Source organism: Osmerus mordax, chromosome 2, assembly GCF_038355195.1.
Source record: "Osmerus mordax isolate fOsmMor3 chromosome 2, fOsmMor3.pri, whole genome shotgun sequence".
Classification (NCBI taxonomy): Eukaryota; Metazoa; Chordata; class Actinopteri; order Osmeriformes; family Osmeridae; genus Osmerus; species Osmerus mordax.
In genome coordinates, this window is record NC_090051.1 from 12,677,537 (window position 1) to 12,693,009 (window position 15,473).

A 15,473-nucleotide genomic window follows, 5' to 3' on the forward strand; every position below is an offset into this window, starting at 1 on the left:
AATCCAGCAGTCTCATCTGATGGAGAAAGATTTGAATCGCTCTAAACAGATGAGCCTGGACAAACGTCCCTGTGGGTTCATGATAAGTATTGACATGCTAATTAAACTGTCATGCCCGTGTCATAATGACCATTTCAAATCAATATCAGAGTCCACCTACTGAATTTTGCTTCGCTCCTTTCATCCCTGTCCCTGTGGACTTCACACCTACTGAGGAAGATGGACATAAATCACTTAGGATGATAAAAAATAATTAAATCATCTCTCTAAATCTGTAGCTCAACTGTATCGCAGTTTCACAGACTGAGGGTCAGCCAGGCGGGTCCCCCACAAGGCTATCAAGGGGCTGCATTAAATGCTGTGAGATAAAGCGTGCGGTTTTCTGGGGACCGAGGTTATGCAGAGAGGATGGCGGCCATGTCTGAGGCTGATTTACCTCCCTCCCATCTCTGGAGGAATGGAGGAAAGGTGACAGGTCACACACACTCACACACAGTCTCAGATGCACAAACACTCAGAGAGATGAGGGGGGAGAGAGGCGGGTGGGAGAGATCATGTGAGGAGAGAAAAAAGGATCCAGAGTATGTGTGAGAGAGAGGGAGGGAGCTAAAGAGGGGGACGAGAGAGAGGGAAAGAAGGAGCTAGCAATGATGAAAGATAAAGAGGGAAAACAGAAGAGATGGAGAATACAGCTTCCACAGATAGATTGGCCTATCAATGAAAGGTAAATCTCTTCTCCTATTCTGCTTCCTCATCTCAGACGCCAGCTGAAAAATCACAGAAAAAATGCCCGGCAACAACAAATATATATTGTTTTGTATATATACATACATGTAGCCGGTGTTGATCGGTTAAACTCACTCCTCAGGTATTTATAAATAGCCTGGCTCTGCCCTCCTACGTACTTCCGCTCAATTTTGATTTTGCTTCTGTACTAGGTCTGGGCTTAAGGTATTTAAGTCAGATGTCTCCGGTTAATTTTCTACCTGTCCAATCAGTGAACAGAGGGAGTGGCTGAGAACGATGATGTTGATGTTGTGCGCTAGTTTGTGTTGTAGTTCCGTAATGGCGGCGGAAAAAGATGCGAGCGAAGCCATTCGGTCTGTTGTGTCAACGTTGCCGAATATCCAGAAGTTAAAGCCGGAGCAAGAACAATCTTTGATCCCCACGGGGTTCGTTTGATTATCCAGCTCGCGCCGTTAGTCGTGAAGGAGTTGGCTAAGGCAAACGCTAGCGATTGGTTATGGAAGATCCAGAGTGGCTCTGGGCAGATCCAATAGTTTTAAACGTCAACGGAGTACCCGCCTTCAAGGAAGTTAACGCTTGTCAATGGAGCGAGCCCAGACTCTCTGTACAAATGAAATGTACGAGAGTCTGGTTAGGACCAGGCTAATGTATAAAGGCCACCCGCGTCAAAGAAGCGCTAGCTTTTCATCAGCGTAGCTGGAAATGGTCACGCTTGGGATGTTGGAGGTGGCAGGTTCGATCCCAGGTGTGGTTGAACGTCGGCCGAGTGTACCTACGGGGGCGCGGCCACGTCTGCGGTACTAGCACATTCTTTACACCATCAAAAATCATATCGCATATATGCTTTACTGTGCTATGCGTTTATTCCTACATAATCGTACAAACAGCAGGACACAAACGGTAGTCTGGTGAGCTTTGATGTATGTAATGAATGTAAGAGACTGAATATTAATTCCTGACCAGGAGCCGGAGGTTACGAACTGTTTCAAGAGTAAGAAAGAGGATTGTGGGCTGGAACAAGAGCATTCAGCACTGCAGAGCAACAGCAGCTCTTCACTAAGTGAATGGATAAATGGCTTTCCTGATGGTGGCGATTTATTGTTTGACTGGAACAGTTGAAAGCTCTCTCTCTTTCTCTCTCAGATTTGTCTTTATAAATTTTTCTATCTATCTCTTATGCTGTTTCTTTCTCATCTCTCTTCCTCTGTTTCCATCTATCTCTTTCAATCTCTCTCTCCTCCCTATCTCGCTCCTCACTCTCCTGTGGATGTTGTAATTGCATGGCTGAAGCCCTCCATACACAGTTCACTAAGGTTAAAAAATGAATGGGGATAATTTTGGAAAATCGTATTCATAAATCACGCACAGATTTAAAAAATGGTGCCGCTTATGAGTTGGATGGCCCAGCTGTCTTGGTGAGTGGCTTGAGCTGCTCTGTGTGTGAGCCAGACAATAAGAGGCCCAGCATCAGAGTACAAGTGAGATAAATGATTCATGAGCAGCTGCCGGTGTTTGGCTGTCTTCCCCGGTCATCTCACCCTGTCAGAGGGTAAGGGAGATTTCTTCTGTTTGGGTCACAATTGGAGAGGTATGCCAAAAAACACCTCTCTGTCAAGGTAGATTGTGTCCTAACAAAGTTATTGTTGATGGACAGAGCTGCCTGTACAGGGAAGGATCTTCTCATCGTAAAATCATGTTTTCGTGCATGACAAGACACTTGTACAATGCAGTTAAGGATTAGATATCAAACACATTCATAGGCATTTTGTGATGTCATTACAGTTTTTAGCAATTGCTTGAGCAAATGTTTCCGGTTAATAGTTGATGTGCAGCTCCAAACTGGAACACAAACTCTGAGATGTCAGCTGCCATCCTCAAAACACGACTTAATTAATGACCCGATAAATTACTATATGGACAAACAACTGTTATAATGCCTTAGTTATATCATATAGTTTATCCTCTTTTTTTTGTCTGTGGTATTAGTATAATACAATGAATACCATAAAAGAAAAGTAGACATGTTACAATGGGCTGTATTGTCACACAGGAGCATCAACACCCAGAAAATCTTTATTTGAATTTTTTATTATGTTATTTGTATGCCTTTGTATGTCTTTATTTCCTTTACACATTTCCATGTAATCTACATTCAATATTCAAAGAATACAAATAAAAACTAGCAAGCTGTAACAGGGGAGAAATCACGCTGCTCGTCATTCCTGCTGATCTTTCCCCTCACTGGTACTCAATCCCTGGACATCTGACTTGCAAGTGCGACTCCTTAACAGCTATGCCAACAAAAGCTAGCTGTTAACTGGCATGGGTGGCCTGTATACATACCTGAGGTGACAGTTTACCAATCCACATTGGCTACGCTAAGAAATCCCTACAAACACAATGTCAAAAAAGACAACAAATGCAGTATTGCAGTATTCACCACATTAACTGCATTAGTTATGGTCAGTCAGGCCATAGATTTACATTGAATGTGTTACCTTGCAGGAAGGAGAACCTCTTACAGTGAGAAAGATCTGTACATGCAACATTACATGGTGAACTTGTTATGCATAAATCAAGACGGATTTCTAGTGGTCGTAGAAATAAGTCTTGCACACAGTCAGAAAGAAGAGGTTCACAGTCACTGGAGCGAGTTGTATAAGTTGAGAGTAACTGTTGTCGTTTACTTTGAATTGTGCTTAATGACAGTTTTTCCAAAAGTATATAATCATTAGATATTGATACAGGGCATCTGTACATTTATTCATGTATTGGTATGTGTCTGGGTGTGCCCACAGTATTGTATGGTGGACTTGAAAGGGTCAGTGTAGATGAGGTGCGTAAACAGGTCACATTCCTCCTGATGGAAACAGGCAATAAATCATTTAGATACAATGAAGGTAACGGTGCCAGATATTTCAGACACAGGAAAGGTCAGAAGCAAGTCCTCACCAGCTGCTGTTAATGTCACTCCAAACAGAGCAGAATGTCGGGAGACATTAATATTTCTGTCTTTACTAAGGGCTTTGATTGGATTTTGTGGCAAGGAGTTAGTTTTCTCAACTGCACAAGACAAAGGGGTGTACTGCCTGTTATTTTCCGGAACTTGATTTGGTCCTGGCTCTCATCCAGGCCAGCAAGTGGTGAGAGCACAGTTTGCTCCACTTGCTGTTAGAGTTACTGAGAATAATAAAGCTTACTGTCATTTGAAGACAAGGAGAGAGAAGACAGCCTGGTCGATGCCACTTTGAAGAAAATACTGTGACCATAGAGAGAACAGGAAGGTGTGTGTGTGTGTGGGGGGGGTGGGGGTGGGGCAGGTGAAATTAGCCTGTAACATTAGACACTGTGGTTGACGCAAAGCTTTCTTTCAACAAATTGTCTCAGTTAATTGAAATTACGAAACAGATTTGAATGATGCTTTCACGCAGGAATTAACAGTAATGGACGCTGCACATTGAACGTTAAGTCATGGCAATATGCACATGGTGGATGGTAATTGCATCATGTCGAGATCGGTATCTGGAAAAAAATAAACAAGAATGCACCTCTACAGTATTGCTCCTCTTCTATAGGTGCTTCACTGCTCCCTTAGTGAGGTCGTTCTTGATTTAATGCATTCAGTCTCATACACCTGACTGGCAAATAGCCCAGAATTCACATACAATTCAACTAGCTTCTCAGGTTGTTTTAATTATACAGTCAGCATCTTGCTGTACTTACAGTACCCATCAGGAGTGTCTCATGTTCATCTGTGAAGGATAAGATAAATACAGAACAGATGACAGTCTGCAACAGGATTAAGTTGCAGTGGTTCAGATTGGTGGGACGTTGGTGGCTGAAAAAACACAGCTCTACGTTTGACTATTGGATAGACTTCAGAACTCAGATAAACCTTTTTTATTTTATTTTTTTATACAGTATATTTTTTTTATCTTATTCACAAACTAGATCTGTCATTGTTTATGTTTATGTACAGTATATTCACAAACCAGATATGTAAATGTATTTGCCTTGTGGAAGAAATTGATTAGTGAATAATGTAAGCACACTGGAAATCGCAATTTCTTCCACAGCCTCAATGCAACCATCCCACCTTTTCAGGTTGGTAACTCTCACAGCAGGCAAAGTCTGGTATTTGCATACATGTGTGCTACAACATTCAAAGGTGAAACAGAGGCTGTCAGAATTAGCATATTAACTAACAGCTGAATGTTTGTTACAAAACGCCACCTTCAAATGTGACAGGACTACCTTCATAAGAAAGCTCCGCAGGGTAATGCATTAGTCAGAGCATTGGAGCCAGCTCTGACATTTAAACATGATCCAACAAGGATGGCCAAATTATCCAGAGGAGACACAGCAACCACACAACCTCATTGAGGCAATGCATTATTTACTATACCTCAATGTTGTCCTATAAATGGTTAAATGCCAAGCAAGTTGTTATTCTTGGAACATGCTAATTCAACAGGTTTACCAAAGGACATCCTTTAATACAGCTCCATTGGCAAGCACCTGACAACACACTATACAGGAAAACAGACATTCTGGGCACTGCTATTTACACTATGTGCAATTAACGTCCTGGAAGGATTTTCTTTTGAACGGAAAGGTTATGTCATTCTGTGATTTTGCAGCCATAACACAACCTAGACAGAAGGTGTTCTATAATGTCCAGCATCCACATAGACAGAGGTATTCTGAAGTGGCTGGAATGAAAAGGATACGGAAAGTGCCCGGGTCAGATGCCACATGACTTACTTTCTTTTTTGCTTTCTTTGGCCTTCAGTTTCCAGAGATGTTATTGTGGCCATTCCATGTTCCAGATGGTTCCAGGTTGGGTCGTGACCCACCCAGTCACCAAGGACATCTGCTGTTGGGCAAGGGGAAAGGACACAGCTCATGATACATACTGCTGTTTATGAAAGCTCTGCCGGCAAGCAGGGTCTTGAGGGATTCCCAAGTATTGTAAACACAGAAGAAAAATATCAGCTGTCATCACAAAGGTCATTCATTCTTTTCATATAGAATGTACATTAGCTTTGAGGGAAATATTTCACAGGGCAAACCATGTCATGTGTACGTACTGTATATTGTTTGTGTCCTAATATAGCTGCCAAAATTAGATGCATGCAGTTCACTGTAATTACTGTGATTGCAATGAATGTACTGAGTTTACAATAGCCCAGTAGCAGAGGTGACCCTTGGACAGATTGAATGGCTGAAAAACTGTTTACCATTCTTGGCATTTGTTATAGACAAATATGAATTCTAAACAAACTCACACTCAAGAACTCCACAATGTTGTCCAGACGGATTCCATTCTTGTCAGGTTCCAGTCATTTCCTGGCACTTTCCATGGAGGGAAAACACGGGACTGATCTTGCTCATCTGATGCTCCGTGTTTAGGCCACTACAGAGCTGACTAAGCTGCTGCCCTGCAGCCAGCCAGCCCAGCCAATCCCAGCCCTGCAGCCAGCCCAGCAGCCAGCACAACCAGCCCTGCAGCCAGCCCTGCAGCCAGCCCAGCCAGCCCAGCCTGCCTGGGTGCCAGGCATCTGGTCCTCAGTGCCGGGGTGCCAAGGAGGCCACCAATATGCTTTAATGGAACAAGTCAATCAGTGGTGACAACCACACTGGAGGAAGAACAAAGCCTAACACAGGTAACAGAGCTGGATGTTAATGGATGCTATTTTTTATGAAACATCCATAAAATAAAATGTTTCTTGGATTGTTGCTGTCAAAAAATTAGCGCTAATGTTTCTAATTATTCTAAAATGTTTTTTGTCTGCTTCTCATATCTGAGCTCTCACTTTGAAATAATGTAAATTTATACGTAAAGAGGCTTAACACTTTTTGACAATCTCAGAGGTCGTTGTCTGCCTGAACTATATTGGATCAAGAGTTTAGGAAAAAAAAGGTTGTAGATGTTCTTACACAGATATCTTTTTTTCATAGAAAGAGCAACGTAGCTATTTATACATGTCAATAGATCTCAAAACTTGGATGTCTGCAGTGCTCCTGCAGAGGGAGTACAGCCATTTCGATTTATTGGAACAAAATAAGAGTTCTCGTGGAAACGGGGAGGAGGGTAGTGTTGAGAAGTGGGATAAATGCCCTCTGAGCCAGGAGCTCTCAGGTTGTGTGTTCATCTCAGACGGTCTCACACCATTTCAACTTCTCACATCGACTCCATTAGCTTACGTGTTTCTTGGCCCGGCGGGAGACTTTGGTGTCAGAGGGAAAGAAGTGTAGGGAAAAAAGCAGTTTTTCAAGGTCTTTAAATGCTCTGCACTGACAGCAGAGGGGAGAGTCAACACTGTTCACAGGTTTCCTGCCGGCATGGTTTCCAAAACCTTGCTAAAGATGAAGAACGTGTGCAGACAGAAGCTGTCAGCAATCTTGCAGACTCTCCAGGTGACGTTGCCTCTGCAGCCAGGTGTTGCGTGGGATAAACTTGGAATTTAAAATTACATTGGAATTAGAAGACTCCAAACTTGATTTGAATGAGACATAACATTGCTTGGAGATTAACCAATGCATTTAAGACAGCCTTTATTTATGATGAAGGAAGATTACATATTTAAAACTGTTGATTCAAAATTGAACTTAAACAGTGTACGTCCATCAGGCAATACAATACACATCCCTTATCCCTATCTAGCCGGCCCATTCAAATATGGGTCGAAAAAGACCCATAAGACCCGCCTTAATATCTTTGCCGTCCAATCACCGATTTTATTTCTGAAAACTGCCAGATACTCATGACAAGTTAAGCTCAAAGTACATATCATTGGTTAAGGGGTTACTGGGAGGGGAAAATAAATGTATCGTCTGCAACGGCAGCCATTGTTTTTCGAGGCGGAGCCAGAGCGGAGACCATGGGAGATTGCCTACAGTGTTAGATTTACAGCTTCGAATTGAAATCTGAGACGATATTCTGAGTAAAGACAAGTTTATTAATATGTGTTGTCAATATTGTCAATTAAAAGTCTAAACTTTTTACATACGAAGAATTTGTTTGTGGGAGTGATGCGAGTTTTTTCCAGAAAAAAACTCGCGTTCTGCCGTGTCCGGCAGGACAGGCAGTAATGACGTTAGTAGCACTGTTTAACCTCGATTTGAGCAGATTTCTAAAAAACTTAGAAAAACAACATTAACTAGCTAGATTATATACACTGTAAGCTAAATGTAAATGCCTTGTTTGGCCAATTCGGTCGATTGTGGAAGAAACTCCAACGTTTTTTAGTTATCGAGAGGAGTATCCAGCCATAGCGCTAGCTACTTTTGGGGCAGAGAAATGTAGGTTTCCCCCATGTTTCCACGTGTTTCCATGTAGTCACTAGAATGGTCATAACTTTTAATCAAAATATGATATTTCTAATCTGTCTTCTGTTCCACATTGCCCACAGATGTGTGGATATTCCACCTGCTCAAAGTTTTCCTCCATCTTGTAATTAAAGTGGTTAAAAATGAAGTTGTCTGATGAGGTATGGTGGATGGAGAAGTTTTTGTAAAAAATGGCTGCCTGAAATCACCTTGATAAAATATGATTTGCCTTAAGTAATCATATATTTATTCACATCATAAAAATCCCCTAGTTCTGTTCTTCAATATGGTGTCAACAGTTAAGGTGTATGATTTAATATGAAAATTCATAAAATTTGCATATTAATATGAATATCATATTTCAACAGCATATGGAATGTTTGGAATGTTGGCTTAGGCACAAGAAAAGAGTGAAATGTACTCTTCCATCAACTCGTTCCATCCCAGACATGGGTTGCTCAGTTCTTGTGGTAGCAGTTTGTCTGACAAAGTAACTAGCAGGCTGAGCATGTGGTCCCCTTGCCCACTGAGATATTTGTATCTGTGATATGATAGTGTGCAGTGCATCTCTTCACTGGATTGCCTAATGTGCCTTTCCAGGGTGCCCAGAAACATGAAGGAATGTAAAAAATGGGGTGACACTTTACATTAAGGTTACATTAACTACCATATGACTATGTAGAGATATTTATAGTAGCAACATTCTCGTTAAATAGGAATTGCTATTTAATTCTGAATAAGAGCGTCTGCTAAATGACTAAATGTCTATTTTAAAATAGGATTAAGTGTTATGTTATTGTAAAAGTGTAATAAGGCACAGTGTAAGGGGTAAGTGAATGTTGTGAAGGGGAATTGAAGGTTGTGCTACCAAAACAAGATTCATGTTAACATCCCCTTACCCCTGGAAAGCCCTACCATCCCCATACCAAGTTTCACTTGTGTAAAAACTGGTATCACTAAACCATAATTCAGTGTAACTACACAGCAGTTCCTATGTAACTATAGGTCTATGTAGTTAAATTATAGTAATTTTGATGGAAAATGTTAAATGCCAAAAATGGAAAGTAACAGCTCTACCAGGTTAATAATGGAACACAGTCAGATTCCTCTACACTAACTCAATGATCTCCAACAGTGTGTCTAGAGAGCAAGTTGAGACGAAGGCAGTTGTGGTTTATTGTTCAAGTTGTGGTTTAATGTTCAAATTTAAAAATGGGAGATTAGTTATAATATTTATGGATGAGGAAAAAAAAGAACTGTTGATTGACAGGCTGCCAAACAATTTGCTCTAACTGAATGGCCTACGGTTGTACTCTGCATACTTACTCTGAACATTTCTTATATTCTTTAACAGATGGTTTAACTGACTGTGTTTTTGATTTGGAATTGTTTTCACAAATATGGAGCCTGAGTTGTGATGAGTCATGCAGATGACAGGCACAGGCTTCCTGACATAACCTCTGATCCCTGAACAGACTGCCCACCTGAACTGTCCTAAAAGGCCAAGTTTGGTAAGTCATCCAACAGACAAGAAGAACTGAAGCATCACATTTGAGCAGGCAGGAATTTCTTAAAGCCTGAAGGCTTAACCACAAATTATCAGGCCACACCCCCCGAGCTGATTGGATGCCTAGTACATGCCCTGCTCATACTCTCTTGGTTTGCTGCAGCATGTTTAGCTGCATGTTGCACTACATAAGCGCAGCTAGTTCAGGCAGGGAAATCGGGAAGCGCGCGTCAGTCATCGGGGACGTGAGGCGTCTTACTCCACCTTCCTTTCCTCCGCCCACTACCACACCCATGTTAGCAGCGCATATCCATTGGGCCACGTCCGATAAGGCGTCTTTAAAAGACGCGCGGATACGCACACACTCACCCCGGTTGTTGATTGATCAGTGCTGCTGCCATCCTCCACCATCCCCTTCTCCCACATGCTGTATGTATGTTCTTTCCACCAGGGGGTTATATCTCTATTGCTCCCCGCCTCATATGTCATGTATGGAGGTGTTGCATCGAGGAGGCAGTGAGTGCTTCCCTTAGATCATCCACTCCGCCATAGTTAAATCTACATGTTCATGTCATGTAACAATAAATGCTCAAATCTAATACCTGATTGTCTTGACTGAACTGTCTTCTCGTTTTGACTGTGGATGCATTATTTGAGTAAGTTATGGATATTATCTATTGCTATTTCCTTGTTCTGAGGTGAATGCTTTGATTTGTTCAAGATTTTTATACCGTTGTTTATCAATTATTGTTTTTATTAGCAATTAAATAATCTGTCAGTTAACTATTTGTTGGAAATCCTTTGAAGGGACCATGAACTGCTTAAGGTTCTCTTTCAGGTCTAAAGCCTTTAACTAGTGTGGCAATGCAGACTGAGGGTTTTGGAATAACCCAGACACCAAGAATTCAGGTTTTACAAGAATATTGCAGCAGGTGAAACCTGAGAGAAAGAAAAGAAGGGAGACCGAGATGGATGAGGAGAGAGAGAGCAAATCAGAGGACAGAAAGAGATAGACACAGATCTGTCTGATCTAAAATACAAGGAAAAGTAGTCTAACTTGTGCCCTTTAATTTTCATCAGTTAGCAATTTGAAATTCTTTGTTTTGTAGCAATCCCAGGCATTACTAAACATTGGAAACTTGACATGATTGATTAGGCTGACAGTGTGGTGTCACCTCCATCCAACACCCCTCCCCATCCCTCCCCTCGTCCTCTACAACACCCTTCTCCTCATCCCCTCTCTTCAACCCCCCTCCCATGAGCGCATCTCACTCCTTGGAGAACTCATTTTGTTTACATCAACATCTCTGCCATCCTCGTTTGTTGTGTCGGGGGTTTCAGTCCTTTTCAAAGTCCTTCAATTGTTCAAAGATGTCTCCTTCCATCAGAGGCTGTACATCTGATCACATGAGGACATCAAAGGGACTTTGACTGCTTATGCTCCATTAGTGTGTGTATTGTTTGTTTGCAGCGGGAGCGTTGCTTGTTCTCTGGAGTACAAGCAACGACGGGACGCCAAGTCTGTGCTGCTCATGGGAGCTTTTTGATATTTTTCAAGTCATGTCGAGCTATACAAGATGACTGTGAGACCATCTTATAAGTAGCCACAAGGTCAACGTGAACTGAGTTTTCAAATAGCATGACTGTAAAGTGCAGGGTTGAAAGTGGGCTGACTCAAACACGTGTCAGCTATACTGCTTTGCCTTGGACCATGTTTTCTTGTGTCAAACTCAAAATATCATAATAGCTTCTGTTTTAAAGATCATAATTCTGTAATTGCCAAACTAACTCTGCCGGTCGACATCTTCAGCCTTGTGATTTCAAACTGTCTCTCTGAATGTTGCTCTCCCCCGCTAATGAGAGTCTTGAGCCTTTAGTGGAACATTCAGTCAGAGATCAGATACATACGGCTTTAATGTCACCATTAAAAAGCTATTGAATGTAAAGTGACCCACCTGAAGACATAGCAGGCCTGTTAGTAAAACGAGGTTTTACTAACCCCAGATGACCTCAGTCATCTTGCTTTATACATTTGGGTTGTTACTGGTTCCACCCCCTCGGGGTGACATTAGTGGAAATGCTTCATTCATAGCAAATGTGTAATCTACACCAGTGGTTTTCAAACTTTTTTTTCGGCGATCCATTTTCAAAATGACAAACCATCGCGTCGCGACGCAATGAAAAGGGGTGTTTGCAAATATACAATTTCCCTATCGTTATTATTTATTTGTTCAAGTTTTAACAGAATAATTCGTTCTAATTGTTATCAGTAATAATATACGCCACCACAGCTGCCCTGCTAATGCATGCAGTCTCTGTTTGATGTTATGGTAGTTCAGAAAGAAAGATAGGCCTACTTCCACAGTTAAAGTTCCAAAACTTTTGCGCCTTTATTTGAGCGCAATAGTTTTTTGAGCTTTATGTAAAATAAACAGACGTTTTTCATTGGTAAAACCTTGTCTAGTGAAGGTGATGTCTTTTTGTCTACATTTTTCAGCCCCACCCTACGTTTCTTAGCCTGGTTTTCCATCGTTATTCTTCTCCCAGTGCTCCCGATGGCCAGTCCGCTACTGCGGGGCTGTGCCGCGGTGGTGGATTTTCAAGTCATATCATTTAAAATTCTCTCGCTGTCAGGCTCAGCACCCTTAGTTCCCGCGGCCATGCATATATGTATGTATTTATTTAAACAAGTTTGAAGTTCATGATTCGTACCCAATGTTTCTGGTTGGACTTGGACCTATGTTGACGTGTCTGGCTCTGGCACACGCTGACGCTTTCTCTGTCAGTGGTATCGTACCGGGCCGGCAACATGCGAGAAATAGCGGGGCGCAAGCAAAAGTGCCCGTACGCTTAAGAGTAAAATGTAGAAGAGACGGTACTGCGTATCAGTGGGTACCGGCCCACTTCGAGCACTGCCTATGACAAAATAATTCTGAAAACATATTTGCAGCCCCCATTTTCTGACGACCCAGACTTTGAAAAACACTGATCTACACACACAGAAATACAGAGCATGATTTCAAACGACACAAACTCATCTTTAGGGGATTTTGCATTTAATGAGAACAGTATTTAGGTGATTATGTAGCACCCTCAGGGAATGAGTTAAATGTGTCTTGATCCACATATATTTATTCACTGTAAAACATACAGAAACACATTCGTTATAAAACAGCGCAAACGAACGGGTTTTCCTCCTGCTGAGAACTAACTAGTCTCCATCCTTTAGCTATACATTTCCAAGGATGTCGGACTGTAAAACAATAAATCTGTGGTCACGTGACTGAACACCGAGGGAAATAGAACCTATGCTAACCGCACTCAACACATGTTAGCTAGCTAACATACAGATAATCGCTATTTAAATCAACCGTCGCATCCTGTTCACATTATACCACACATTACATGTTATTTTACCATAGTACACACACTTCTCATAACAATTGACACCAGCTCACCTGTAAAACATACAGAAACACATTAGTTAGACAACAGCGCAAATGAACGGTTTTTCCTCCTGCTGAGAACGGAGTCTACATCCTGCAGGAGCTAGCTTCGATACAGCGCTCTGCTGCCACTAGTGGTAGAACTGGTGTACTTATTCATACCTTCAACAAAACCTGGTGTATTTCTCCCTTCAGGCAAAAATCTTGGCTGAGGGCGCAACAATTATCCATTTCTAAACCTTTAGTATAGCTTCTATTCAGACTGTAGCCATAGACACATGTGGGGTCATGGGGTGAGTGCAGAGGGCTGACCCAAACACAAGGAGACAAGGCAGGCAAGATCAAAGAAAAAACAAAGACTTAAGGCTACTTTTTGCCAAAAAACAGGTACACAGAAAGGACACTAACAACACATTAACAATGACGGCATGGACTGACAAAAAGTGAGCCCTCAAAAAGGTGAGCCGACACGGTTCAAAGAGAGAAGGGAGAACATCAAGGCAGGAAGCTACGCCTCAGTAGGAAGGAAGAGTGTCGCTGCTACTACCACCGGTCGATCATTTGAGATTTCACTGTTGAAGCCTCACGCACAGGCGTGAGCCGCCAACCCAGGTGGAGCAGGGCTCCCTGGAAGATCTTTCATTTTGTTCAATAGTGTTTAGTTTCGGTCATTTAAACACACGCAAGTGCTGTTCACCCTCCCCTTGTTACCAGTCTCCTGAATTCTGTGCGTCTCAGCCCTGAATCTCTCTGTGGCTTGCCACAATACACATGATCAAGTCTCAACAAATCTATAGGCTACTGTGTTGAATAGAATCTGAAACAGAAAGAGCACGACAAAGAGGATCCATCGAACAAGTCTCCAAACTCTCCACACAGGGTCATCCTCGGAAGTCACAGAACTATGGAAAAGAAGAAAAAAAAACTTTTACTTATAGATCCGGATAGTTTGTAGGTAGACTTCTACATATATTTAAGACAAACAATTCATGGAACAACTCTGACAGTCAGTCACAAAATGCTTAATTGTCCCCCAGGAAGTTCTGTAATAATGTAATCACCAGTGAGAGATTTGAAGCTGAGACATCCTGATCTGATGTAATGTGCTCTTCTACTGTCATAATAACTCACACACATTTTTAGGTTTACCCAACCACACATTTCTCATCATGATGCTTTTAGTAACATGCTAGTTTACCTTGTCACATGTATTGTAGAGTTGTACAATGGACCTGTTGCATTCAGCAGGGGAGTCAGGCATGTTGTTGCCTCAGAATGAGTTGATGTTGCTGGGGAAGTTGAAGTTGGTATTGTTGTGGTACCAATTGTTGTAGTAGTTGTTAATGATGTGATCTGTGATTTATGTCCTGTACAAGTAAGGTCCACAGAGGAGTTTAATTATTGTAAAAAACTGACAATGCCCTGCCACTTGCTAAAATGTATAGTTTTCAAGTTTGACATCCCTTAAAATATTTAGCCTAGCTCTATTTTTGTGCAGGACTACAGGTAATTCAGTACTTATATATTGCTTGTTAGTAATATAGGGTCCAAGTGCTACTTAGTTTAGAAGTTGAATGTTATATATATAAATAGATAAATGACAGACAGACAGACAGACAGACAGACGTAGACAGACAGATATATACAGCAAAAGATCATCAGCACGAAAATCCTTTATGTGTACTCACGTTCAGAAACACGAACACTCACAGCAAAGGACACCCCTTGACCAGCTGTTTCAATCGCACACCAGTAAGAATCACTATCCTCTAGTCAAACAGCCTTCATAGTGACAGTAGATATTCCCAGGTTCTTGTTGTCTATTATTGTCACATTATTGTTCATGTTTTGAGGTTGATCTGATCTAACTACAACCCTACAGAAATACCAGTAGGAGACCCTACACCAGAACTTGACCTTGTCACTGTAGAAGGGATGGTAGAGGCAGGATATCTGAACAGATTCACCCATGATGCTCGTCACAAGGGCTGGGCCAGATATAGAGGACAAGGCCGTTGCTGTATGACAAAAACACAAGCAGCATTACTGTCCAATCCTAGGACAAAGATTATTCAGAATAAAAATGTTATACCATGTGTTGATGGTCATGATGCCTTACCTTTCACAAATAATAAAATTAAAAAGACTGTCATTGTTGCTTCAGAAGTCCTTGACTTCTAGATATCTTGTACGTTTTGCTGCCAGAGAGTACTGAAAATGGAAAGTTTTTGTTTTGTGAGGTTGTTTTATATGCAAGCAGGGCAGTAGTGTCTAACTTCCTGTCCCCGTTTGAGTAGCCAGACAGGAAGTTGTGTCAACACCTGTGGAGGCATTCAAGTAAAGAGAGCCAAAGAGTATGCAAAACCAAAAACCACATCCAGTATGAAGATGTTGATAATCAGTTTTAATCTCACAGAAGAATAATAAGTATAAGTAGCTGT

General features: G+C 41.6%; 1 protein-coding gene across 1 annotated transcript; it reads right to left on the bottom strand.

Moving 5' to 3' along the window:
- Window positions 1-12,777: 12,777 nt before the first annotated feature.
- LOC136967871 (CMRF35-like molecule 3) lies at window positions 12,778-15,231 on the bottom strand. Its single transcript, XM_067261837.1, is given in 4 exon segments — window positions 12,778-13,934; window positions 14,231-14,399; window positions 14,721-15,050; window positions 15,152-15,231. Coding segments are annotated over 4 exon segments (660 nt in total). The 5' UTR covers window positions 15,186-15,231; the 3' UTR covers window positions 12,778-13,807.
- Between the last annotated feature and the right edge of the window lie 242 nt (window positions 15,232-15,473).